At 44.1% G+C, this 25473-nt stretch overlaps 1 protein-coding gene and 1 pseudogene across 3 annotated transcripts in view; both read left to right on the top strand.

Annotated features, from left to right (window-relative positions):
- MATN2 (matrilin 2) overlaps positions 1–25473 on the top strand; it is a 121068-nt gene that overhangs the window by 39068 nt on the left and 56527 nt on the right. For all 3 annotated transcript variants that reach the window (XM_047088966.1, XM_047088965.1, XM_047088964.1), the window contains exons 3-4: positions 3904–4026; positions 20719–20841. In XM_047088966.1, coding sequence (XP_046944922.1) covers positions 3904–4026; positions 20719–20841 — 246 coding nt within the window. The remainder of the gene's footprint in view (positions 1–3903; positions 4027–20718; positions 20842–25473) is intronic.
- Positions 4849–5063, top strand: LOC124519036 (NADH dehydrogenase [ubiquinone] 1 alpha subcomplex subunit 1-like; annotated as a pseudogene).

Here is a 25473-nt window from a genome sequence, read left to right as displayed (position 1 = left end):
AATAATAAGTGTCTGTACTAAGGGTCCCTAGACACCATTCATGACTTTATTCTACAGGTAAAGAAACAGGTCTAAAAGGGCTACCCAACTTACCTGAACTTCCCTCCCTTGATCAAGGCAGAGCAGAACCGGAATCCACGTCTTCTGCCCTCTTATCTGGTACGCTTTCCATTATACCAAATCACAGTCTCCTGGTTCTAATTCTTTTACGGCGCATGGCCAAAACAACCTCTTTTAATTTCCCCGTTTGACAGCCGAAGGAAGTGGAGTTTAAGGAAATTAAGTAATTCCTACAAAGTCATACTAAGTTGTGAAGCTGAGCATTCAGGCAGTCTGCTTCTAGAAGCTGCCCTCTTCAACACTGTGCTGCCTGCTGCCCAACAGCTATTTCCTCTGCCTCACATCTCCTGCCCCCTTGTATTGTCTGCCAGGGTCCAGATGAGAAGATGGGCACCGGTCATCACCTGGGCCTCACACCAGTGGATAACTGGTGTGTGGCTGGTTTCCAAACTTGAGACTTCCTTCATTACAGAGACGGACACACCGAAAGTTCTTCAGGAATGCCCCCCGCCCCCCGCCATGCCTGTGGATAGTTGGGCTCCAACAGTCTAGGAAAGAAAGAGAACAGTGCACAGCAAATGCATTTTGAAAACAGGATAATGATTTTCCACTCATAAGGCTGTCAAAACTTAACCATTTTGATAATCCCGAGCACTGAGGTTTTTTACTCATGCATTGCTGGTGTGAACCAGCTTGCAAGGCAATTAGGCCACGTCTCTTCAAACTAGGATCCAGTCCTAGCAAAACCACCGCACTTGTGCTCAAGGAGATGTATCTGAGAATATGCATCCCAGCGTCAATGCAAGTGAAAATCTGGGAACTGTGCAAATGACGGCTGATGGGGAAATGGCTAAATACAATGAGGAAGAATCATAGGACGGATAGATAAAGCAATTGAAGGGAATAAAACAGATCTAACATATTTGATCAGATCTGAGATATACAGTCAATTCTCATTATTCTCAGTGATTATGTTCTATAAAGTCCTAGTGGATGCTGAATTTGCAAATACTGAACCACGACTCCTGGGGGAGATAGGGAGTTAGGTTCCTACAAGCCTCTAGTCTCCACATTTTTGTTAACTGATCAATACATAAACTGTTCTATGTGTCTAGAGGCACCTTATGTGATACACATGTTGATTCATTAACACTGAGCTCACAGCCAGCAGCACTGTTGTTGAAGCCAGAGCCCGAAGTGTATCTAGCGCACTTTCACCTGTAAGGCGCCTGCTGCCTGCTTGCACCCAGAAGCACTAGACGCACATCACTAAGCGCGTCACATCAGCAAACGCTAGCACTTCGGCATTCTGCTCGGGGCCGTGTTAAACAGCAAATTCACCCACAAAAAAAGCCCAAAAATCAAAAAACGAGGCACCAAATAGACCTCAAAAAGGACAGTTGTGTACTGTCTGAGAACTGAAACAAGGAGGCCACCTCAGCTGGCAGTGCACACATCAGGCGACTCAAATTTTTCATGACTGAGCCTGTCTGTGTTGATTTCACTGTGAGTATTGATTTCAGGGTTACAAATACATTTTAGTGAGTAGGTGAGTTCACAAATACGGAATCTGTGAATAATGGGGATCACCTGTTTGCAGCTTCACATCTTAACGTCTTTCACATTGGGGTGCATCTTAGATTCCCTGTAGATGGTATATACATCAGTACAGATAGAATCTGCAGTTAGTGTTGAGTGAAAATCCAAGGTGACGACCACTACGTGTAGGATGAGCTCCCATATATAAAATAAGACAATAAACCACCACGCTTCCCAATGCTACACCACGCTTCCCAATACGGCTGTGTATGGAGCAGTCCCTGGGACACGGTTCTAAGTATTTTACCATCTTAATTATTTTAACCCTCACAAGGCTCTTATGAGGTAGGAGCTATTTTTATCCCCATTTTTTGAGGGGGCTGCAAAGGGAGAGGGGGAGAGAGAATCTTAAGCAGGCTCCATATTCAGTGTGGAGCCCCACATGGGGCTCGACGTGGGGCTCGATCTCATGACCATGAGATCGTGACCTGAGACAAAATCAAGAGTCAAACGCTCAACTGACAGGCCGCCCAGGTGCCTCTTATCCCCATTTTATATAAAATGGTTAAGAAAATTGTCCATGGTCACAGAAACATATTTTTTCACACCAAAGTAAAACTGATTGATAGGATTTAACTACTAACTTTCCAAACATTGTTTGTATCTTTTTTAAAAGTTTATTTATTTATTTATTTTTATTCTTTAAGTGTAATTTATTGTCACATTGCCTTACATACAACACCCAGCGCTCATCCCAACAAGTGCCCTCCTCAATGCCCATCACCCACTTTCCCCTCTCCCCCAACCCCCATCAACCCTTAGTTTGTCCTCCTATGGTTTGCCTCCCTCCCTCTCTGTTTGTAACTATTTTTTCCTCTTTCCCTTCCCGCACAGTCTTCTGTTAAGTTTCTCAAGATCCACATACAAGTGAAAACATACGATATCTGTCTTTCTCTGACTGACTTATTTCACTTAGCATAATACCCTCCAGTTCCATCAACTAATGAATGGATAAGTTTATTTATTTTGAGAGAAAGAGAGAGAGCATGTGCGTGTGTGTGCAAGCAAGGGAGGGGCAGAGAGAGAGAGAGAGAAAGAGAATCTCAAGCAGACTCTGAACTATCAGTGCAGAGCCCGACAGAACCCGTCTCAAGGTTCATACCCCCAAAACCCTGAGATCATGACCTGAGCCGACCTCAAGGGTGGGGCGCTTAACTGACTGAGCCACCCAAGTGTCCCCATTATTTGTATCTTAACAGGAGTTAAAACACAGACTATCATATACTCACAACAATCAATCTTAATTGTATTGTTAAAAATTTTTAAAGTTCTACTGCCCTACTTTATTTATTTCCCACTGTATTTCTTACTTAGAAGTAACCAGACATATATGTTAAGATACACCATCAGTTTCACCAGTAGCTCCGTTTTCCTAAGCACGGGATTAATGAGATTGTTCTTAGCTTTTGAAAGCCTCTTTTATTTGGGCTTCATAAAAATGTATTTCTACAATATGGACATCTTTTTTGTTTATGAGAACACTTGCATAACTTGTACTCTGTTTATAATGATGCTTGTTAATTTTAAATATGTTCAAGTTGAATTATATTGAATAAAGTAATAAATTAAGATGTAAAAAAAAAAAAAAAAGAGAGAGCATTTTTATGAGCTCCAGACAGACTTATGCAAGAATTGATATATCTGAAAGCTGAGGGACTTCAGATACTAAATTCAGTAATATTTTAAATTGACAGAAAGATTAAGGAAACATGGAACTTAGGAATGAATTTTTTACTCCAAAATATTGTGTATAACACTTTCGCATATTAAAAGATTGCTCTTGGGATTTACGGCCCCCAAAAATTGTTGACTCTTACCATATCTTCATTTAATAGCTTTTCCTACAACCCCATTGCTGCCTACTGAAAATCCACATGTTAGCCAAAGCCCCCTCTGGTATCAGCAAACTTTCTGATTCCCCAATTGAGTATTATTAATTGAACCATGAAATTTCTCTTTTATGTAGATCATTTTTGACCTATTTTAGTGGATATCGGCAATTTCATATGGCACCTTAGCGTCATTTCCCTTTAACCTTCTGTGGCCCGTAATAGATTCCTGGTGGCATTTATCTAGAACTGACTAGTCCAATGAGAGGCTCTGAATCCCCTGGAGGGTAGGGACTCTAACTTGTTTTCCTTTGGGTCCTGCTTTCTCCCTCACAGAAGGTTCTGGGTGAATGTGGGTGGATGAAGTCAGAGAAGGCGTCATCATTGCCTTAATTTGCTGTGTCTTCCCTTACAGTGGTCCACATGTGCAGCATCCTGGAGCATAACTGTGCCCACTTCTGCATCAATACCCCGGGCTCATACGTCTGCAGATGCAGACAAGGATACATCCTCAACTCGGACCAGACTACTTGCAGAAGTAAGATTGCTTTGCTGGTGTATCTGCACTGTCCTCCTCTGCCCTCTGCTCTCTCTTAGGGCCTGTTTAATTCATATGTGGCTCTTCGCTTAACCTAGTCATCATCTCCTTAAGGAAAGAAAGGAGGTTTTATAACTCGTGTATTTTGTGTCGACCTCCATCCTCCACCCCGCCATCGTAGTGCTTGGACCAGAGCCAGCACAGCACATAGTAGGCCAGCAGGAGGAGTTTGGAAGACTGTTGGAGGCATCTCCTTAGAAACAGCCTTTTTGAATTCATGAGCTGGTGTCTTTTTCTTCCAACCTGTTCTTTAGGGGGAACCACTGGAGAGCCTTTTCATCCACTGTCTCTATGAACTATACCCTGAGGAATTGTTTCTGTATTTTATTCTCTTCTCTGAAGCATTGACTTAGGATGAGTTATTAACATTGGCTGGGAACGATTATGCCAGTTCTGTTTTAGAGGTGTGCAGTGATCTCCTAGCAGGGATCTAGTAGACCTATAAAGTCTCCTAAATGAAAAAGAAAAAAAAAAAAAGGTCAAACAGATTAAAAGTGCGGAGAGAACTCAGATTCTCTTTTTTTTTTTTTTGGCCAAGCTCCCAAACTAGACAACATACTGACATTTGAACCAGCGAGAGGTAATCTGCCTCTTAGAGGAGAGAATTCCCTATACACTGAGGGTGGTGCCTACATATGTATGTTTTTAAGTTGTAAGTAAAGCCACTGTGTTAGCCCATAGACAGCCAGGCTACCAAACCAGGCTTACTCAAGATGTGAGGAAGACCGGCAGGGGGACCTTGCTCCTGGCAGCCGAGGCGCGATGTGGTTCGAGATTCTGCCCGGGATCGGTGTCATGGCTGTGTGCTTGGTCATCCCCGGCATAGCCACTGCGCACATCCACAGGTTCTGTAACGGTGGCAAGGAAAAAGGGGTTGCCTTTATTATCCATATCATTGGAGTTTGATGCAAAGAGATAAGCGCATCTCTGGAGTTAATCGTTACCGTGTGTCAAAGGGTTTGGAGAATATTGATTAAAGAAGCCTTTTCCCGACTAATGAAGAATAACTCAGTTATGCTCATCTGCCCTTTCTGGAAGGTTATGCAGTGTATCAATGTAGTACATAATAAAAACAAAACAAGACAAAACAACAACAACAACAAAAAGATGTGAGGAAGACCGGCCCACACGGAGGCAAATAAAACTCAGCTAATCTGACACGCAGTTCATGCAACACATAATTGTTATTATACCTCATGGTAAGCAATTAAGCATTAATGGAAAGCATCTGCACAAATGGCTGTAATTAGTATCGCATATATAGAGCCAAACCACATTTTCCTGTTTTCTTCCCACTTCATTTTCGGGGTTGTAAATAGCTGGATAGAAGCCTCCTGCCCCCCAAGGTTAGGGAACATCTGCTTGACTCCTCCAGTTCTGTGGCCTCTGGAAACACAAAGCTTCCCGGTGCTATGTGTTCCTGGGCTCCTCCCAGACCTCAGGGTCCCAGATTTTTGAGTGCAGCCTGAATCATCCTGATCTTCTGCTTGAACCTCTGACCCTTCTTGAGTTTCCACAACAAAAATTGCTCACACCCACCGCTCATGCGTTTAATAGAATTCGCTGGGAAAATGGGGGAGCCCTGGCAAGGTCACCTCACACACTGCTCAGCAAACAACCTAAACATCTTTTTTAGACATCTCCCGGCCCTCTTCAAGAGCTCCGCCCGCCCCCTCTCCCAGCCTCTTCGGGAGCTCCCCTCTGCAAGGTGTTGCTCTGAAGAACGCTCAGCCTTTCGCCACCTCGCTTACTCCCGTCGTGCCCTTCCCTTCTTAGGAACACAAGAAAGTCCTCCCCTTGTCTTCTGCCTCAATGGCCTGCTGCAATCCAGGCATCTGCTGACGTCCATTTTCCATGGGCTGGCTTAGTCAAGTCAGAGGAATTTGGGGACTAGCAAATAAAGAATAAAAAGTCCTCCCCCTAGTGTCATGAGCCAGGCCTTCCCCACACCGGGTTTTGTCAACCCCTGCCTGGTCCCACCTCAAGCCTGGAGACCCCTAGGCTCTCCCCAGTGTTGATCTGTCTTGGGATCCCCACTATAGGAGGAGGGCTGTGGGTGCAAAGAGCATGAAGCAGAAACTGCCTGGGCTTCAGACAGACAGGAGCAAGGCGGCCCGGGTCAGAGGTTCTCAGGTTCCGGTAACTAAGAGCCACTCAGGAAGCTGACCCCCGGGGTCTCACCCCCAGAGATTCAGAGTCAACAGGTTTAGGGTGGGGCGCAGGAGAATGCATTTTCAGTGAACTTCTGACGTGGATTGCTGCCACGCTCTTGAGATCCACTGACATCAGCAACGGGGGGACCGGAGGAAAGGGCCGGAGTTAAGGGAGAAGAGAAGGAGCTGGAGCCAGGGGTCTGCTGTCCCATCTGACCCAGCCCTCCAGTCACCCGGAAGCAGTTAACCTCCCTTCACTGTCAGCACCAGACTTAGCTGAGTAGGTACAGTCATAAAGAGCAGTTATCTCTCTCCCCGCCCCCCCCCTTTCTTTCTCTTTCTCAAAGATAATCACTCTTGTTTGCATGTCTGAAATTCTATCTGGGCCAGTGGTATAGTCCACAGACTTCAATTTCAATCTTGACATTCAGGCTGTGCCTGTCTCACGCCGAGCTGATTATTTAAATTCCTTGACTCCACTTCCACAGCCATAAAATGGGAAGGGTGGTGACAAATTCATACCTGTCTCATCAATAAATCTCTGTCAGCCTGTGGTTTGGGTCTGCTGGACAGTTGAAAGTTGTGCCAAGGGAAGGCAGGGCCATACCCCGACTTCTGTTTATGAACGGCTGGCGGGGACCTGCCCCTACCAACATTGAGAGAAGCCAGTGGGCATGGAGAAGAATAAGACACAGTTCTTTCCATTTTTGAGCATATAAGATGTGCCAGGGAGCATGCAAACTACTGGGGGAAAAAATAGTGAATAAAACAGCAGTGTTCCTGCTCACTTTCTTGCATGGGAGTAATTCAAATAAACAACCAAGGTAATTGCAACCAAAAGCAATTGTGTCCCACTCCCAGCTCAGTGTGAGAGGTCAGGTCTAACTATAGCCACTGCACTTATTAAGTGCTCACCATGTTCCAGGAGCTCTCCTGGTGCTTTATATGTGTTATCTCATTTAATTCTGACAATAAGCTCTTAAAGTAGGTTTTATCATTCTCATTTTACAGAGAAGGAAAATAAGGTACTCCCCTCAAAACTTTAGACAGTTTACTCAAGGTCATATGGCTAGTACTATGACCAAACCAGAATCGAAACCCTGTTATGTAGGAGTCCATATTATTAGCTCTTAACCACCATTTGATACTGTCCCATGATCCTTGAGGGCCCCCAGATGGCAGTAGGGCAATCCTGCAACCAGAGAAATTCCTCCAGACCCAGGTTCACAGGCTCGCTGATCCCCAGGGAGACTCAGAACTAATTCAACAGGACTAACAATTAAATGATTGTCGTTCCCCAAGTCCACTGCTGTGACACTGTCACTATACAGAATGATTTGGGAGGACCTCTTGGGCAATTGCCTTCGGACGCGCACACACACACACACACACACACACACACACACACATGCCCCCATAGCCACCATTTTTTATTCGTACCTGTTTGTGTGAAGAGAGGAGGCAGACACAACTAATTCAGAGATCCTTCCGGTGGAAATGGGTACTGGCTGTCAGACTTTGAGCTCCCTCTCCCACATAACCCAAGAATTCTGTTCCCTCCTGGTGATGGCACATGTTCACCCACTACCTGGGATACCAGGTTGCTGCAAAGCACCTCCATCCCACCTCCAGACAGTGTGGACTAATGCTTGAGCTAAAATCCTACTCTCTGTGATTCCCACCTTTGATCCTATTCTGCCAGCTAAAGCTATATACCAGAAAGTATATTTCCTTTTCTAAATAAAGAGAAAACCCTTTGATTATTGAAGAGTGTCATCCCCCCCACCTCTCATTAATTTTCTCTTTTTCAGGGGAAGCATAAACACATCTTTAAGTAACTGGGTTTGGGATCTCTTTGTGGTCCATATTATCCTCTTCCGGACACTACTTGGTCAGTGTCTCAAAATGTGCTCTTCCATTAAAAGACTAGACCAAGCATATTAAATAAATATTGCCTTCAAAGTTCTGCCCATCTGAGCAATTTGGAAGGTACTGGAAGTCAACGTTGTGGCTTCTTCTGTCCTCCAAAATGTCTTTCCCATCTAATACCTCTGTATGAGATATATGGAAAAGTGCTTAGCAGAGTGCATAGCCATAAGGCTCAAGAGAAGTTTATGTCCTTTGTTTTCCCCTTTTAAAAAAAAATGGGGGAAAAACCCTCATGAAGTATGCCTGTCTTCACGTGTCTGTTTCCCACCATTCCCCTCCTCTTGAATTCCTTTCCCACTAGTAGGAAAGAACTTTATCTTCTTTCCTTTTCTTTATTTATGTTTTTAAATAAGGAATTTTCCCTCCCTTCTCGAATATTTAATCTATCTGGAAAAAAATTGAAAACACAACATTTAGAAATTTTCACTTGGCCAAAAAATGTAAACTGTCTTATCCAGCCTTTTTTTCTCTCTCTCTCAAGAACCATATCAAATGCATTTTATTGCTTTCAGTCTTCAGATATGTTTCTGACATTATTTTTTCCAAGCTATGCAAGTGACTTAATAGTGTTTATTTTAGAGTTTAATCAAGGGGCATGATCCAGAAAAACAATCATATTATTGAAAAGAGAAAAGAAAATTATAACCAACATCCTTCATGGATTCAGATGCAAAGATTCTTGAAGACTTAGCAAATGGAATCCATATTTATATACTGTAATCAAGACCAAATGAGGTTTATCCGAAGAATGCAAGTTTGCTTTAACGTTCAAAAAGCGATCAATATAATTCATGTTTAAAAATGAAAATATTTAAAAATGAAAACGTATATAATCATTTCAGTAGATGCAAAGTGTTGGACAATATCCAACACTCATTCATGATAAAAACTCTCAGCAAACTAGCAATAAAAGGGAAATTTCTCAACCTGATAAAGGGTATCTATGAAAAAACCTATCATAAATATATCATACTCAAGAGTGAAAGACTAAATGCTTTCCTCCTGAGAGAAGGAGTAAGAGTATGTTCATTCTCACCACTTCTCCTCAACACTGTACTGGGGGTCCTAACTGATAATCATAATGAAATAAAAAGAAATTAGAAAGTCATACAAAAAAAAGTAAAACTGTCTTTATTCACAGACTATGTGCTTGCTTATGTAGAGAGCTGGTGGAATCTTCAAAAAGCTACTAAAATTAACAAATGAACTTAGAAGGTTGCAAGATACAAGTCAAGATACCAAATTATTTGATTGTGTTTTTACATACTGGCAACAAAAGTCAGAAACTGGAAATATGTAAATTAGGGATAAAGTTTACAAAATTGTGCATGATCTGTACACTGAAAAGTACAAAAGATTTCCACAATAAATTGAAGAAGACCTAAATAAATGGAGAGATATACTGTATGATGGAATGGAAGACTTAATATGGCTCAGATGTCAATTCTTTCCAAATTGATCTATAGATTCAAAGCAATCCTTATCAAAATCCTAGCAGACTTTTTAAGGTGGAAACTGACTATCTGATTCCTATATGTGTGTGTATATATATATATATATATATATATACACACATATATATATGAACATGCAAAAGAACTATCATAGTCAAATACAGTCTATTCTTACTATTCATTATTATGTTTTATAAGTCTCTGTGAACATTGAACTAATGATTACTAGATCATTGTTCCTAGAAGAAATACAGGGTTAGGTTCTTGTGAGCTTCTGGTCACAGCATTTCATCAGTGAATACATAACCTTGTTTTGTGTGTGCCTCTATTTATTTTATTATTATTTTTGGAAATGTTTTATTTGTGTGTGTGTGTGAGAGAGAGAGAGAGAGAGAGAGAACAAGTGGGGGAGGGGCAGAGAGAGAAGGGACAAAGGATCTGAAGCAGGCTCTGTGGTGACAGCAGTCAGCCTGATGTGGGGTCAAACCTCAAGAACCTCAAGATCATGACCTGAGCTGAAGTTCGATGCTTAACCCACAGAGCCACCCAGGCGCCCCTGTGTGCCTCTTTTGAAGACTCCTTATTGAGTATATATTACTGATTGGTTAACATTGAACTCACAGCTGACAGCACTATTACTCATGCCTTAATGGAGATCATCTAATATACATGTTTTCTTCACAAGGCATATCACAGCTTTCTTGCATTTAGGAACACTGGACAGCATTTCAGCACTATACCTGAGGGCCATTTTAAACAGTGAAATCACCAACAAAAAGCACAAAAGGCAAAAAACATGGCACTAAATAGAACACAAAAAGAAAGCTTGTGTGTAGTATGAGAGCTAAAACAAGAAGGCAGAGCATTGCCTTTTTTGACCTTAACTGGGAACATATGCATCAGGTAGCTAGAATTTTTACCATTCTGTGGCACATACATCAATGGTCATGAAAATGCTGCAAATACTGATTTGTGTTACAAGTAAATTTTAGAAAGTATATTAATTAGCAAATATGGAATCTGCAAATAATGGGATCAATGAAAATTCTAAAAAAAATAAAGTTGGGGGCTTAAATTACCTGATTTCAAGACTAATTATAAAGTAATAATGAACAAAACAGTATGTATAGGTGACATCAATGGACCAGAATATAGTTCAGGAATAGACCCATACACATATGGTGAAATGATTTTTGATAAAAGCGCCAAAGCAATTCATGAGGAAAGAATAATGTCATCAACAAATACTGCTATAACAATTGGATTGTCATGTGTGAAAAAATGGACCTCATCCCTTACCTCACATCATATATAAAAATTAATTCAAAATTGATTTTAAATCTAAATGTAAGAAGGGAAGCAATTAAATGTCTACATGAAAATGTAGGAAAAAGTTTTTTGATGACCCAGGGTTTGGCAAGGATCTTTTAAATAGGATATAACACAAACAAACTCAATAAATTGCACTTCATCAAAATCAAAACATTTACTTTTCAAAATACGCTACTACCAAAATGAAAAGGTGAACGAACCATAGACTGAGATAAAATATTTGCAAAACGTATATCCAACAAAAGACCTTCGAATATATAAAGAATTCTTAGAACTCAATATTAGGGAAATAACCCAGTCAAAATGGGCAAAAGATTTGAACAGACACTAAGCCAGAGAAGATAGATGGATGGCAAAGAAGCCTGTGAAGACATATTCAACATTATCAGTCATTAGAGAAATGCAGATTAAACCCACAGTGACACGCCACCACGCTTCCACTAGACTGGATAAATTTTGAAATATTGACCCTAAAGTACGTGTTGGCAAAGTTGGCAACAGGAACCGTCATTGTTCCTGGCACAATGGTTCATCCACTTTGGAAAACAGTTTAACAGTTTTCTACAAAGCTAAATATGTACCTACAATATGACCCAGGCATTCAATTCTTAGGTATTTACTGAGAATAAATTAAAGTTTATGTCTAAACAAAGATTTGAACACAAATGGTCACAGCAGCTTTATTTGTAAGAGTCCCAAACTGGAAACAACCCAAATGTCCATCAGTAGGTGAATGGATAACAAATTGTGATATATGCATACAATGTAATGCGACTAGGCAATGAACAGAGTGACTGTTGACACATGCAGCAAGCTAGATGAATTTCAAAATAACCATGTTGCATGAAATAAACCAAACAAAAAAAGAGTACACACTGTATGATTCCATTTATAGAAAATTTCAGAAAATGGCAACTAATCTATGTGACAGAGAGTAGATTAGTGCTTGCCTGGGACCAGGGGCAGGGGGGCAGGGAGCAGGTAGAGGGATTACCAAGGGGCATGAGGAAACTTTGGGGATCTGGGGGTAATGGATATGTTCATTATCTTGATTATGATGATGATATGTTGACATGTCAAATTTATCAAATTGCATACTCTAAATTTATGCAGTTTATTGTATGTCATTTATGATTCAATGAAGCTAATATATATATAAAGAGAAAGTCAGAACAAGGTGGTTTTGGAAGGTGAGTGGTGCTGAGAGAAAGCCTGCAAGATAAGAGATTGGAGAGAGAATCATGGAACAATCAGGGGAGGCGTTGTGGAGGAGGGGGTTTTTCTAACAATGCAGGGCTTGTTGTCTTTGAGGGTTCTAACTAGACCAGACGGCCTGTCTGGAAGGGTTTGTTTGGGGCATTGGTGGCGGATGAGGGAAGGAATGTAAGCTGGAACCAATTATGGAGCAATTCGATTCCCAGCAGCGGTCTTTGGTGGGTAGGGGCACTGAGCACAGGGTGTCAGGGGTAAAACTACCTTGTAGTAAATTGAGTCTAGCAGTAACATATGCGTGGGATTCAAATTAGGTACCGAGTGGGTGGGGAAGTACCATCCATCCATCCATCCACCTACCCTATGTCCATTCACTCATTCATTTATTCATCCAATACTTATTGGTTCCTTCTAGGGGCCAGGCACTCTTACACGGTGGTGGGAAGAAAATGAGTGTTTCTCTTATACGTCTGAGACCCAAGAAACACTCAGATCTTGCTTTCCCTTGTGCTCCACACGTGTGGAGCAGAAGGTGAAAGATGCCATCAGTTTACAATTCTAATCAGCTCGGTCAGTTCAGTGCACGCTTCCTTATGCCCGCAGAATTAATTAGGAGACCATAGCAATAATTCCCACACCGGGGAGGAGTTTATGACATAGCGAGGGGATAAGGGGTGTGGGATGGTCGCACGATTTAGAATGACAGATCACTTCAGAGAAGAAACCTGGCTTTGAGGGAAAACTAGTGAATCTGGGAAGGAGCCCACACAAGTGGTTGGATGCAGCTGGAGAGAGGGGTTAGAGTTCAAGGAAAAAGCCCTGGCTGGATGTGCTTAGTGGTAGCAACTGACCCTGAGAATGGATAAAATCTTGGAGGGAGAGAGGGAGAGCGTGGAAAGGGAAGGTCAGGGTCTGAGCTTCGGGGCAGCCCACAAGGAGAGCAAGGAGCCAGAGTGGAGGAGCAAGCAGGCTGCGCCCACAAACAGCCAGCCCGCAGCTTCTGAACAAATGGCCTGCCTGGCCCCAGGCTCTGCTAGGACCGCCCTGAGCAGAAGAGGAGGACTGCTGAGCAGAGGGCGGGCGGTCACGGAGCTTCCTCTCCACCCTGGCTGCTGGGCCCCGGAACTCGGAGAGGGTCCCGTGCAGTCTGCTCACCCTCTGGCTGGGCCAGGCTACAGGGTTAAAAAACAAAGAAGAAGAAGAAGAAAAGAAAGGAATCTGGGGTGAGTAGCGTTCTCATGGGAGAATTGAGTTGACTGCATGTGAGCAGAGAGCCGGCCATTGGGAAAGGATGACCACACATCAGGGGAAAGCGAGTTTGAAGCTCATAGAGCTGCTTTTCTGCTTTCCTCTTTTCTCAAGCACCTAGAAAAGTGGTTCTCAGAGTGGCCCCCCAGACAGCAGCTCAGCTTTGCAGGGAAACTGGTTAGAAATGCAGACTCCCAGGCCTGACCCTAGTGCTGCCAAATCAGGGATTCTGGGGTGGGACCTAGGAATGTGTGTTTCGGGGGCACCTAGGTGGCTCAGTCCATTCATCGTCCGACTCTTGATTTCGGCTCAGGTCATGATCTCATGGTTCGTGGGTTCGAGCCCCGCATTGGGCTCCCTGCTGACAGTGCAGAGCCTGCTTGGGATTCTCTCTCTCTCTCAAAATAAATAAATAAACTTAAAACACACATTCCTTTTTTTTTTTTTAACAAGCCCTCCGGGAAATTCTGATGTAAGCTCAAGTTTAAAAACCACTGACCTACGCACTTTGAACTAAATCTCTCCCTGAGAGGCTCCACTCAGTAAGGAATTTATATTAAGAACGTGATGATGTGACAGCCGTTTGGAAATTGCAAAGTGCTCTATAAGAATAGGGCATTACTTGTGCATGTTTATTTATTTTGATCAACCTCATTCGGTCAGATTTACTTACGTGTTAAGGCTTTATTTGGGGGGATATCCCTTTAAGAGAATGAAAATTCTGTGAGTGAATAGGAGGACTGATTGAAAAATAATTCAGCTCTTGGGGAGAGAAGGATTCGAGGCACAGCTGGGGTTTGCCCAAAAGGACAGGTTTGTTTTTCTCAGTGACATTGGGTTTGTTTTGTTTCTTCCAGCGTAGAAGCACAAGGCTGATGACTCACATTTACTGTTGAAAGTCTTAAAATCCGAACTGCAGCTGTCAAAATAAGATTAGTGCTTTCAGGCACCATGAAAGAAGGGGGATGGTCCTTGAAACACAGGCTTCGGTTTGTGGAGTCTTAACTCTGGAAGGGCTTCAGATTGGTGCAGGCAGAACCCCATTGTTTCCCACTTGAGTGAAGTAACAGCCCTAATAGTACATTTCTCTTCTCTCTTGCTGCGAAAGATAACTTCTGATTTCTACATCTCAGGCTAAATAACAGCAGGAGCTGTTTGAAAAGTGGAACGTGTCTTTAAAGGTGTTCATTTTGCTTTAGCTCCAAACTAGCTTAAACTGTCATTGGTGTGAACAGCATGCAGTGTGGCTTGTCTCAAACTCTGAAAAGCCAGTAAAAACCCTTTGATTTCGCCTGGCATGATGTCAGCCACAGCAGCCACAGTCTTTGTCCCGTGCTTCTCGTCCAGTGTAACCAGATGGGAGGTTTTCCAAGTTCTCCAGCCAAGGCACAGCGCCAGGGTTTCGAGAGCACAAACTAAGGAAGGCACTTAAATCTAGGGTGCGTGCGTGCCTCGGGGCAAACACTAGGGTTGGATTTGAGCACAACTGTGGGGCTCTTACTTATCAAACCCTCAGTGATTTATCTCACCTGGGAAGACTGAGCAGCTGAAGTTAGCATCGCTCCCTGTAATTCCCAAGGAACTAAAAGAAGCAAGTAAATTCTGTCAGCCCTGTGCTAATGATCGCCTTCTGGTAAGGCATTGCTTGCGTTTGGTGAGATCTTTTGTTATAAAATTCACAATTGTCTACTTTGCCGTATCAGATCAATTCAGCAGAGAGTTCACAAACCACAGCTTAGTCAAAGATACGTTGACATTATTTAAAGAAATCTGAATCTATGTCTGGGTGTGGAATTTTCACAGGCACCCATAAAGTGACACTATATTGCAGTTGTGATGTAGGCAAAATTCTCAGTGAGACCACCTTCTGGCCACACAATATAAAACAGAAGTTCCCTTCTTTCCACACGCCCTACTCCCTTTTCCTGCTAATTTTGTTTGGCAGCACTTAAGAGATCTAACATACGGTTTTACCTGTTTATTTTATGTCTGGCCCCTATCAGTGGTGTGCTGGCAGATGTTTAACAACCAGATCTGCAGGGGGAAAATGCTCTGGTTTCTAATGTTCACTGACTCCTGTGGTGTAAATACTGACACCGTGGCCGATTTCAAGCCACCTGCCTGGCCTTGCTGACTACAGAGTAGGGGAGAGGTTGGCACTATCTGTCATGGGGGCTAGTGGGAGCTGGCCCCCTACACACCACTGGCTCCCCATTTGAATATTGGCTCCGTGGGCACAGAGATCAACTGATAGATTTTTTACCTCTTTTATTCACTGTTATTTTCCCAGTACTTTGAACAGTTTGACAAATGGATGAATCAATGCAATCATTCAGATATTTTTTTAGTTTGTATTTATTTAAAAATTTTTTTAATGTTTATTTATTTTTGAGAGAGAAACAGTCTTTAACAGGGGAGAGGTAGAGAGAGAGGGAGACACGGAATCCAAAGCAGGCTCAACGCTCTGAGGTGTCAGCACAGCCCAGTGCAGGGTTCGAACCCATGAACAGTGAGATGGTGACCTGAGCTGAAGTCTGACGCTCAACCGACTGAGCCACCCAGGCGCCCCTCAAATATATTTTTAAAAATTGACCATCTGCCAGACACCGTGCTAGATATTTGAGCTGGAGGGCTGAGCAAAGTAAGCCCTGCCCTCAGATGGTAGAGAAAATAGGATTCAATCATCATTGTAAGTGGAGTGTTAAACTGTGGTTGTGGAGATCTTGAGGGAGAACTTGACCTCTAATGGGGAGCAGTCAAATAAGAGCCACCTGAGTACTCCAGGCTGGTGGCAGTCAAGTCCAATCAACAGATGTCCACTATGCACCTGCTGTGTGAAGTGCATGGTATTATACAGGCATCCGGAGGAACTCCCAGGCTAATCCTGTCCCTTTCGGAGTTTTCAGCCGAGGTAAGATTGATGAGGGAGAAATACCTGACAACCCCATGCTTATGTAGCACAGACATGGGTTCATTCTCTCATTCGTAAGTCTTTACCGAGCCAGGCACCGTGCTAGGTACAGGGATGCAGCAGATAACAAGGCCGCCAGTTCCTTAGCTGTCGTGACCACACTGGCATCTGCAGCTGGGGGCTGGCTCCCAGATGTCACTGCACTCTGGGCCCCCTTCTGGTATGGGAACACCTCTTTCTGAGGACAGGGAGAGGTAGAGGCTCAGGAGGAATTTTGTTCCCATGATACTCATCCTGCCAGGATCCCGTTTCTGATGGAAGAGAGTATTTTTAGGACTCTAGGAGCATCCCTGTTGGGAGGCAGGGAGTGTCGGCCCTTGTCACTCTTCTTTCAGCAGATGAACACTTACGGAGCACCAAGCACACGTGCTAGGACAGTGGGCAAGGCTCTGGGAAATCAGTGAGTCAGATCAGCTCACATTCCATCGGGGCAGGCAGACGTGATCAGGTCCTTCCAATACCATTGGATAAATGCGTAAGCGCTGGAGTGGCTCTCAGAGGAAGGAGCCTTTAAGCCCAGCCAACCTGGAGAAGGCTTCTTAGAGGAGGCGACATTTGACTGAAGTCATGAGCCATGATGGGGGTCGTCAGGTAGAGAAGGCTTGGAAGGATCATGGGAACTCTGAATTCAGGGCTTCTCCCATCCCTCATGGTTTTATTACCCTTCAGTGAAACCCTCCGGCTGTGAGAAAAAGAAGCACTGTTTTTCAAAAGCATCAGGAGTCATTCAAAAATATCTGTGTTTGTTTCAAATGGAAGTGACCACTGCCAGAAAAACAATATTGTTTTGTCAGAGCCTAGTCCGCATGTATTCCTTTGTCTTTATTGAATTAAGTTAATCCCTCAAAGATTTCCCTGGGGACGGTGCAGATCACCAGTGGCCATAAATCCCCAACATTATAAAAACATTATGAAAGTACAATACACACGAAGCCAACTGGCAAGCTTGCTCTTTGTGGGGCCGGACTTCTGGAATGTGAGTGATAAGCCTCCTGTTCCTACCACACTCCGTGCCCGCACGTAGTGTCTGCGATTCTGTCAGCCACTTTGGAGAGGGAACCAAGGACAGCGGTAATTCTGAGATTGGTTTAAAAGAGGAAACTCAGCCTCACAGTCTCCGTTAATAAAGGGGGGAGACTGGCCCTGAGTCTGGGCACCTTCCACTTGGATGATTGTAAGGGACTTTGTATCCAGTTCGATGACACTCAACCCGGCTGCACGCTGCAGTTATTTGGGGAGCTTTCGCCAACCCTGCTGCCTGCATTCCACCCTGGCCAGTCTGGTTTAAGGAGCGGGGTGCCCTGGGCATCAGGGTTTTCTAAAGGTCCCCAGGTGGTTCTGATGGGTAGCCAAGGTCGGACGCTGCTGCTCCTGTAGACTGGATCTTGCAGTTATTCACAGGCCGTTCTTGGGTGTCCCAGCCCTGTCCCAAAAGGAATATGCATTGCCTCTCTACCTACCCTCTGGGGAGAGGTCTTTTGGAAAAAAAGATGGTTGCTTCAAGCTCCTGGTTCCTTGCTTTCAAAATGCTGCTTTCAGAGGGGTTCTTTTGTAGCATGTTGGGGTTTTTTTTTTTTTCATTATTATAAAAGCTCCTGTTAGAAACTCTTGTTAGAAAACTTGAAAGCAGATCATTATAAGAGCCTAAAAATCACCTGTACTCCCACTATTCCTTTGTAACCGCTATTAGGTGGGGTTCCTGCTAGATACCAAAGGAGGCAAAGCAGCAGCTAGGGCAGAGAAGCGAGACCCAGGTGAAGAAGCTCATGCCCCCTCACTTTAGAGAGGGACTTGGGATTTGGGGGGTAGGTTGTTCCAGTGTGTTGGGGTGACATTTTCCAATCATGAGGCTTTTGTGCAGGCACTGTCTCATCCCCACTAGGGAGCTTAGAGTCTAGCAAGGGCAACAGTAAATACACGGCTACTTAAATGCCTATGCAATTAACATTGTGATACATGCCAAGGGGAAGAGTGCAGGCCTGCACTGACAGCCGATAGGGGAGGCAGAAAACTCTGGCCCTGAAGAACAAGCGAAGGTCCTCATATCAGGAGGACCAATTTTTCCATCCGTGTGCAGACAGACCAGAGCTATTTCTGCATGGAATTAAAAAACAAACAAACAAGCAAACAAAAAAAACCTACTGCTGTTCCCAAACAAAGCAGTGATTTTATTTAACAGCTAGAAGTCCTCTAAATTTCCCAGAGCCGAAGAAGTTGCCAGATCCCTCCTTCTAAAGGACAACCCAGGTGGCATTGCCCTCTCTCTCTTTTGATGGATTTTACCCTGACGGGTCCCCATCACCTGCTTAATCGGCTTGGACTTCTCAGCCTACCTTCCAGCCCTCTGCCATCTGGTGTCAGTTGTCCTTCTGATCCCCCCTCCTGCTACTTCCCTTGGAATTCTCAGCATGGGATTTAGCTACCACAACTGTCCTACTTTCCTCATTTCTGCACATTCACTCACACTGCTCCCTCGGCCCATAGTACCTTTCCCGTTTTCCATTCTCTCGCCTATACCTGCCAGCCTTTTCCAGTCTACCCTTGACGATGGGGCTAGTTTATTCTACCTCAGGACCTTTGCATTTGCCATTCTTTCAGTCAGAAATGCTCTTCCCAGAGCTTCATGTTACCCTTAGAATACAAGCTGGGTGACAGCAGGAACTCCTTCCTCTGTTTGGTTCACCACTGTATCCCCAGGGCCTGGGACACTGTAGGTGCTTCATTTATTGATAAATGAAGAGTATCGGGTGATTCAGATTTTTCTTAGGTCTCTAGCTTAGGCTTGTAACTTAACTGTAGGTTTTATCATTCTTTAATGATTCACTATGATTTTTACATGAGCTGAAGTTTTTTCTGGTTATTGGTGTTTTTCTTCTATCTAAATCCAATGGAACTCTCGATTGGAGTTCCCAATTGGAAATCTAAGGTAAAATATACTGGTAATAGAAGAATTTGCATCTATAATTTTCTTCATCTACTTTATTGATTTGAGAATGAAAATACTTCTTTTTAGCACTTGAAAGCCTGAGTCCTTATTTGTGGAATATTAGGCATAAGCCTTTTTTTTAATGTTAAGAAGCAGATTTTATTTTAAAAAATTACTTAATGCATTTAATAGAGGTGATGAATCAATCAGCTTGTATCTTTTTATCAATTTTATATATTTATCTAAAAGCATAATAAATAATACAACTCAGTGGCACAGGTGATTACATTGAAGTGTAGCCATTGGATTGATTCAGGGATCAATCAGGCTTTCTAGTTAATTGAGTTTTTATTGTAGCTTTCATAGTGATAACTTTTAACCAGAGAAAACTCTTTTTAATATATTCAATTTCTTTAATGCTCTTTGATTTTCTCCAACTTTAATGGTAAAGTCACTGGAAGAGCTAGTTAAGAAACCAAGGCATTCTCCTAGCTGAGAAGTAATGTTTATCGGGTCAGCCTGTTTGTGCAAAGGAGAGACTGAGTCAGTGATGGATTGAAAATGCCTTGAACCTTTTCATCCTCTGATATACTTTTAGTTTCATTGCAGCAAATGCATTCCTGTGAGTGCATTCTTACATTGCATTTGTGTGAAACCCCAGGGCTCAGCACTTTGTGGACGCATAATAAATACTTGACCGACGTAGGCTCACTAATAACCATACATCCATTTATCCCTAGTAATCTTTGTTACCTCTACCTAACCTCCTTTGGCTTCGCCTTTTCCTCGTGTGTTGCTGGCGTGAATAAATGAAGCTCAAGGAGGATTTCCAAAGATTGTTCTGGTAGACAAATGGAATGAGGAGAAGTACGTCCAAAAAGACAGATGTAGAATTGGGACCTGCCATTTTTTGGGTGGAGTGACAGGTCTTCCCACTGTGCTCTCTCTCAGCTTCCCCATCTGCAAAATGTCAAAGACAGTGCAGATTATCTCCTGTAAACCTGTGGGACTGTGATTACAAAGCATTTTCGTTCTCGAAGAACAGGAGTGGTACTTGGTGCTGACCGGTACAGATGCCTGCTCATGATAACTTCTAGTTCTCGGGAACCATCGGAATGCTTCAGAGCACTTTCATGAACATGAGGAAAAGACAGACCTGATGTTAATTCGAAATTATTCGATGCATTTAATAGAGGTGAATGATTACAACTTTGAAAGATCTGTTTTTATTTACACATAAAAATCCACCGAAATGTTAATCGTGGTTGCCTCTGGATGGTAGGATTACAGTTATTCAATACGTTAAAGGTTATTCCGAAGGTTATTTTAGCAAGTGCTTGTTGTCTGGCCACGCGCAGAGGGCGGAGGGTCACGGAGGTGTCTTCTGATGGTGTGACTTTGCCCCAGTCCAGGATCTCTGTGCGGCAGAGGACCACGGCTGTGAGCAGCTCTGCGTGAATGTGCTGGGCTCCTTTGTCTGCCAGTGTTACAGCGGCTTCATGCTGGCCGAGGACGGGAAGAGATGTGTGGGTGAGTATTCGTCTGCCTCGTTCCATGAAGAAGGGCAAGTTGAGCACCGTGAGGAGGGAAGGGGAGCCCCCCAGTGACCCAGCTGCTCTCTTTTGAGTTTCAACAAAGTGCTCAGGTGTCTGGCCCAGTTTTGGTCAGAATGCGAACTCTGAAGACTTCATTTAGGGCTGCAGCTGGCATTTTCTCCTACTGGGTCCTCAGCAAAAGGCATATTTATGGTAATCTACGTAAATAGAATTGTCCCTTTATATACTACATCGCTTGAAAAGGACTGGGCTGGTCTTCAGCCAATGCGGAGGCTGTTTGGGATGGCCTGACTTCAGGACAGCTCATGTGTTGCACACTCACTTGCCGGTGGGCGAGCTTGCTGAGTGGCCCCTCAGGGACGTAGGCAGCCTTCCTCCTAAGTATAGATCTGCAGTTCGGTGACAGTCCCAAGTGGCCGCTAGGTGTAAAGCCCAGCTGTATGCAGGAAGACACCATTGTCAGAGGCAAGGAACAGTGGCCTCAAATGCGGACCCCAGGGAAGAAGTTTCAGGGGCAGTGCTTAGAATTTCAGGCACCAACTTGCCATCGGGTGAGTGACTTCCCACTTGAGCAACTCCACATTGTGTGACCTGGTGGGAGGTAGGAAAGGTGGGGTGGCATCTGATTTCTTCAGTGAAGGGTGATGGTTCTCCTCAGCACCTGGAGAGCGGGCCAGCACATCCCTCACGCCCCCGACCAGTGGGTCTGCAAAACACCTGAAACTCGCATGGTCTCTTTCGTCCTTCCTCCAACAAACAGTGCCCGACAAACAGAAGGTGTTCCATTAACTGAACTCAGTACTTAGGAGGCAAAAAATCTGGAGGCAAAGGAAGGGAAAGGGCTCGACTCACACCAGACCTGGAACCTGCATTTTTCTGACTCTAAATCCTGCGTTTTCTCTTCTGCCCACACCCCATTTTTTTCAGGGGCCTTGTATGTCTTCCTTCCCATAGTGAATGATTATTATTTTGCACATAGAATTGACATTTTCCAGCACACTTTGATACTTAGCTAAGGATGTGGAAGGAAAAAGCAACAAAGCAAAAACATGGGTGTCCTGTTCTTTGCAGGTGAGGATAGAATGGGTTTGCTTGCTTGTTTGTACACACTGATGGGAATGAAAACTCCACTCGTCACAGATGGAATTGGTCTCCGAAGCGGTTCTGTTTATTTTTTTCTTTTTTCTTTTCATTTTTTTAAAATGTTTATTTATTTTTGACAGAGAGAGAGAGACAGAGCACGAGCAGGGGAGGGACAGAGAGAGAGGGAGACACAGAACCCGAAGCAGGCTTCAGGCTCTGAGCTGTCAGCACAGAGCCCGATGCGGGGCTCAAACTCATAGACCACAAGATCATGACCTGAGCCAAAGTCGGACGTTCAACCGACTGAGCCACCCAGGCGCCCCTGTTTATTTTTTTCTTAATCTGCTGGTGGGGACAGCGATAGGTGGCAAGGCACCACATCCACTAGCACGGGCAACAAAGAAGCCGACATGTAAACACCAACTCTTACTATTTTTGCTTCATTCATTTGTATTCTGCAAGCAACATACTTTCGTTGAGGATGAGGATTAAACACATGAGAAAATCCCTGCTAATCGTTTGTTGTATTATCTGCTGGACTTTCCCCCATACAAATATCTAATTCAAAACATTTTGTTAATGTTTAACAAAATGAAGTCATACTATTTATTTTGTTTAACCTATATTTTTTCCCTCACCAGTTGTTAAATGGGTAGAACTTTGGGTGCTATTGGGTCAGAAGGAAATCAGGCCATTGGGAATAAGGCCAGGGGATAAGCTTCAGGAAAAGGGGTGAGGGTGACTGCTTAATTGGGTGAGGGAAGGAGCAGGGAAGGCCCAGAACATGTGTGAGTGATGGGGTGGAGGCGGCAGGGGGACGGGCAGTAGGGGCCATGGCTGGGGCAGGAGGCCTGCCCTGGCCCTTGGGAAACTGGAGGGTGGTGAGGAACCCAGTTTTCTGAGTATTGCCAAATAATTGCCTAACCATCTCTGTGTATTAGAGGACCTTTGTGTCTCTAATGGTTTTGCTATAACTTTGGGGGTTTGACATTTGCTGAAGAGTAACAAGCATGAGAGTAGATGCTATGGTTGCCAGGGAGCTGTTGTGGACTGTGTTTATCAGAGATGGGCATTTCTCTGCTGCTGAGTGTATGTAGAATGCCTTTCCTTGGGGGGGCATCAAGGCAGAAGAATGGGAAAATGGGGAGAGACTGTGTGTGACCCAGGCATCATCCACCAGATATTCCTGTCATCCTCCTCCCCAACCAAGCACCTGTTGGGGGCTGAGAGTGAGATGATTACATGCTGGTGGGCCATTGTTGCCAGTTTCCTTGGTTAGGGATAGGTTACAAATTTTCAGAAGGTCAAGTGCTTCTGGTGGGTTTATGCTGAGTGCATAACAAGTGGTGACGGTAATAGAGGCTACAGAAGGTCAGAGAAGAGGGTCGTTATGACGGCTAGCGTGGGGGGACATCTAGGCAATGCAGGAAGGGTAGCCATTGGACAAGTGTCCAGGGCAAGGGGAGATATTGAGGGCAGAAATGGTGTGGGGACAGCAGTGGTCATTGGGAGGGGCAGGCCTTGCTCCTGGGAGCTGGTGGAGGAGGGGGAGACTGTCACAGGAATGCCACACTGAAAGCTTAACAGGCAACCTGACCTGAAGACATCAGTCTGAAGGGGCTTGTCAAAGATGAAGACCCCGGGTGTCAGACTTAGACAGGAAATTTAGGGAAGCAAAGGCTGGTAAGGACTATGGAAGCATTCCATCAGCTGCTAGTTTGGGTGGCCCGTATGTAGATGGGAACGTTTAAGAATATGGGGACCATAAATCCCAGTTAATCCAGGACGATCCCAGTTTATGCCTTGTTGGCTCAATTCTCAATAGCCCTCCCTTTCACTTTCAAAGGGGTTCTATTTTGGGTGATAAATGATAGGATCACCCTAGTTAAGACCAGTCTGACTTAAACAATGGAAGAGACCAGCTCTGCTGAAGCAGAGAATTCCTACAGGTGTGTGGAGTAGAAGTAGAAGTGTGTGTGAAGTAGAAGATGAAGATACCAGGTGGAACCATAGTGTTCAGGGCTTTGAAAATCAGGCTGAAGAGTCTGGGCTTCATCTCTGGAAAGGAGACACTGACGGGTTTCTAATTGGGAATGGCAAATGCAAAGCCTCATTTTAGGAAACTTAATCTCCTTGTGGTGCACTGCAGGATAGATTCCAGAAGGAAGATGGTGAGGGATGGAAAGACCAGTTAGGAGACTCTGGCAGCCTTCAGGGGAGAGGTGACAAGGGCCGGAGTTTGAGTGGTGACTGAAGAAATGGAGAGGGAAGGAGTAGAGATGAAGAGAGGCTGTAAATAAAGGGGAGGAGGAAAAGTCAAAAGTGCTTTCACTTGAGTTTGAGCTTCCATGACTCTGAAAGAGAATGAGTAGTTTTAGACCAGGTGAGTATGAAGTTGTGGTGGGACCCCGACAAGGATGTGTCAAGAGGGAGAAGAAAGGAGCACCATGTGAAGAGAGATGGGTAGAGCCATCGATGTAGCCGGGAAGCAGCTCAGTCCATTTCTTTCTGAATTTTAATTTCTACTTATTTTTTACTTTAAACATTTATTTGTGTGTGTGTGTTGTGAGCCCAGGTCTTACTGGGCTCAAACCCCAGTTCTGCTGCTGGCTGGGCATGGGTCATTGCATTTCTGAGCCTCGGTTTTCTCACCCATATCGTAGAGTAATAATACCTACATCATAGTGTTTTGCGGGATTAAATAAGGTAACGAGTAAAGTCTCTCATACACGCGAGACAGTTATTACTATGATAGCATATATCATCATCATCATCATCATCATCATTTCCTGGCCGTCATGAAGTATGGAGTGAGGAGAGAGTGAAGGCCTGAACTTTGCTGGCCTGAGCCACATGTAGGGAGCGGGGGGGGGGAGGTGGACAAGTGGGGCAGGAAAAATATCCCTGAAGGAACAGCCTAAGGTTGGGGGCAGGGGTGGGAGTGGGAGAGGTGGGTAAGAAAATCAAAAGTCATGGGATAAGATGAGAAAGAGAATGTCTAGGCCACGGCAATATTAATGTCATGCTCCAGCGAGGCCAAAGGGAACAGAACTTAGGGGAAAAGCCGTTGAGTTGAGTCACTGATTCATCTCAGCAAATATTTCCTAACTCTCTGCCAGGCCCTCTTCTGGGCGTTAGGGACACAAAGATGACCAGGAGCCCACTGATGATGATCAAGAGGGGCGGGATAAAGGGCAGATTTCAGGAGAAGGGGTAGGTGGTAAGACAGTGGGGGCAGTAAGCCTAAACTATTTATTTAAAGATGTGCTAGAAATTCACCACATCCAGCAACGGGTGAACGGATGCAATTGTTTTCGGTTTCAGCGTCTTCAAAGCTGAGGTTCTAGTACTTTGACTCATCCCAGAAGTATGACTATGACCTGCATGAAAATTCAATTCGTAGCCAGACTCAGGACTTTTTAGGCAGCATTTCCACACTTTGGAGTTAGTAGAACATTAAATTCCAGTGTCGAAGTCCCATTTCCCTAACTGCTCATTTCACTCTGGACAGGACTGAATTTAT

Source organism: Lynx rufus, unplaced genomic scaffold, assembly GCF_022079265.1.
Source record: "Lynx rufus isolate CCGP_SWC_20201006 ecotype Redwood Valley unplaced genomic scaffold, mLynRuf1.p SCAF_26, whole genome shotgun sequence".
Lineage (NCBI taxonomy): Eukaryota > Metazoa > Chordata > Mammalia > Carnivora > Felidae > Lynx > Lynx rufus.
The sequence above is the reverse complement of the archived record's forward strand: the minus strand, read 5'-3'. Positions and strand labels throughout refer to the sequence as shown.